This window comes from Petaurus breviceps, unplaced genomic scaffold, assembly GCF_028583685.1.
Source record: "Petaurus breviceps papuanus isolate PSGF00001 unplaced genomic scaffold, PetGlider_PUasm1.0 90721, whole genome shotgun sequence".
NCBI lineage: Eukaryota > Metazoa > Chordata > Mammalia > Diprotodontia > Petauridae > Petaurus > Petaurus breviceps.
In genome coordinates, this window is record NW_027187322.1 from 756,396 (window position 1) to 759,108 (window position 2,713).

At 42.8% G+C, this 2,713-nt stretch overlaps 1 protein-coding gene across 1 annotated transcript in view; it reads left to right on the forward strand.

Moving 5' to 3' along the window:
• The window catches only part of LOC138144774 (solute carrier family 22 member 11-like), a 27,864-nt gene that overhangs the window by 20,691 nt on the left and 4,460 nt on the right, over nucleotides 1–2,713 (forward strand). Inside the window, exon 7 of the mRNA XM_069066185.1 lies at nucleotides 769–983. Coding sequence (XP_068922286.1) covers nucleotides 769–983 — 215 coding nt within the window. The remainder of the gene's footprint in view (nucleotides 1–768; nucleotides 984–2,713) is intronic.

Below are 2,713 nucleotides of genomic sequence, written 5' to 3' on the forward strand. Positions count from 1 at the left end.
TTCCTTCCTTCCTTCCTTCCTTCCTTCCTTCCTTCCTTCCTTCCTTCCTTCCTTCCTTCCTTCCTTCCTTCCTTCCTTCCTTCCTTCCTTCCTTCCTTTCCTTGTCCTTTCTGAGTTTTTTTTCCACAAAATGACTATGAAAATGTTTTCCATAATTGCACAGGTATAACATATATCGGTTTGCATGCCATCTCAGGAAGAGGGAGGGAAAGATAGAATTTGGAACTTAAACCTTTTTAAAAGCAATTAATTTTAATTTTTTCAATGTAATTGGGAAAAAATGAAATATTATTAAAGAAAAAATCACAGACCTTTACTCTCTCTCCATTGCAACACAAATGACTTTCTTGATTTTTCATGAACTAGAAAGTCCATCAACTACTCTCTGTCTTTGTATTGTCAACATCCTCATGCCTAGAACACACCCCCTCCTCACCTTTGCCTTCTGGAATCCTTGGCTGCCTTCAAGGCTCAGTCCTAGGCACCAGCTCCTACTGAAGCCTTTTCTGTCCACCCCACTTAGCGATCCCCTTCCCCTCCTGAATTTATCTGGCATTCACTTAAATGTATTCATGGAGTATCACCACCTCCAGCAGAATATGAACTCCTTGAGGGGTTTGTGTCCCTAGCACCTAGTACAGACCCTGTCACACAACAGGTGTTTCATAAAGGCTCATTGAACTGAACTTTTTATGGTGAACATTTAATGGTGAGCTCTGGGCTCCAAGGGTGATGGATTCTCTCTGCTTTCCCCACTGTCTGCTACAGTTTCACAACAGCGATGGTTTTTTATGGGCTCTCTCTGGATCTTCAGAATTTGGGGCACAATATTCAAATGCTCCAGGTTCTTTTGGGAGTTTCCATCTTCCTAAGCAGGATTGGGAGCTTGTTCATCATAAACCGCGTTGGTCGTCGAACAATAACAATGGTCTGCCTCCTTCTTGCTGGACTATTCATACCTGCCAGTGCTTTTCTGCCCCAAGGTAAGAGAGTGGGCTTTGGGGAAAGGGGAAAAGTGGAAGAAGGAGAAGCATAGGATCAGAGGCACCTAGTGGCCTGATGGAGACTGGTTTTGAGGTCAGGATGAATTGAGTTCAAATCCAGATTCAGATACTTGCCAGGTGGGGCAAGTCACTTAACCTCTGCCTGCCTCCATTTCCTCCTCTGAAGAATGGGGATAATAATAGCACAAATAATGGGGATAATAATTTATAATATATATTATAATATCATATATTAATATATAAAAATAATAGATAATAATAGCACCTACCTCATGAGGTTTTGTCAGATAATTATTTTTAAGGTGCTTAGCCTAGTGACTGACAAGTGGTAGGATTTATACAAATATCATCTGTAGTGATGTTATTATTGTCATTTTGGAGGAGAGGTTCCTTGCCCATCCTTGAGGCTGGGTTGGAAGTGCCCTCCCTGGGATTGTCAGACCTCCCCTTCCACCTCCCACTTTGGAAAACAGGGAAACGGAAATGAATCTGGGATTTAGGGTCTCGGTCCTGCCAATGGACTAGAGCAGGAAAGGCTGAACCTCTGGTTGCCTTCATTAAACCCTAGAACATAGAGCCCAAAGCTCTTGAGGCAGGTCGCTATGGGCTTCTTGAGTCTTAGGACCCTAGAGGCAAAGTAGATGGAGATCTGCTCTCTACACCAGGAGGTCCCTGCCACTCACACTATGTATGTCTTGTACTCACAGCTGTCTGCATCCTGCCTCCCTCATTAGAATGGGAACTCCTTATGGGTTTTGCCCTCTTTGTATCCCCAGCACTTAGCACAGTGCCTGACATGTAGTAAGGTCTTAATGAATACTCATTGACTGCCTGAGTTCTAGTCTTATCTCATGCCTACTGCTCGTGTGACCCTGGGCAAGTCACTTAAGTCCTCAGCATAGTAGGAAATTTACAGACTACATATTGCAGAGAAAAAAACCAATCTGAGTCAGTAAAGTGAATTCCTTTACTTGGGAATTCCCTATATACTTGTATGAGGATGAAATCATAGGTCTAGTCCCTATCCCCAGGGACAATGAAGATTAGAACTCTGAGGACCCTGTGTCATGGTATCATAGATCCAGAGCTGGAAGGGATCTCAGAGGCCTTGGAATCCAAATCCCATTTCTAACAGATGAGGAAACTGAGGACCAGGGAATTGAAGTGACTTGCTCAAGGTCACACAAGTAGTACACCTCAGAGGTGGAATTTGAACTCAGGTCCTCTAGTTCCAGTGGCAACATTCTTTCCACTGTGCCACAGTGGCTCCCCAATGTTCTCATTTTAAAGAAGAGGAAATAGGTTCAAAGAGGACATACAATTTGCTCAGAGCTGCAGAGCTAAAAAATGGGAGACCCAGGACTCCAACATAGGCCAGGAGAGACAAGTAGAGAGGGAGTAATGGTGAGTAGATAGATAGATCTAGCTAGAGATAGTACAGATGGATGTATGGATGTATGGATGGATAGATGAATAGATAAAAGGACATATAGAAATATAGATGAATGAGTGGGTAGATGGATAGATGGATGGATAGATGAGTAGATATAGATAGAAAGAGGGAGAAATAGAAAGAAAAATGGATGGGTGAGTCGATAGATACAGATAGATAGTTCAATAGATGTACGAGTGGACAAACATATAGATGAATAGATATATGGGTGGATGGATGGATGGATGGATGGATGGATGGATGGATGGATGGATGG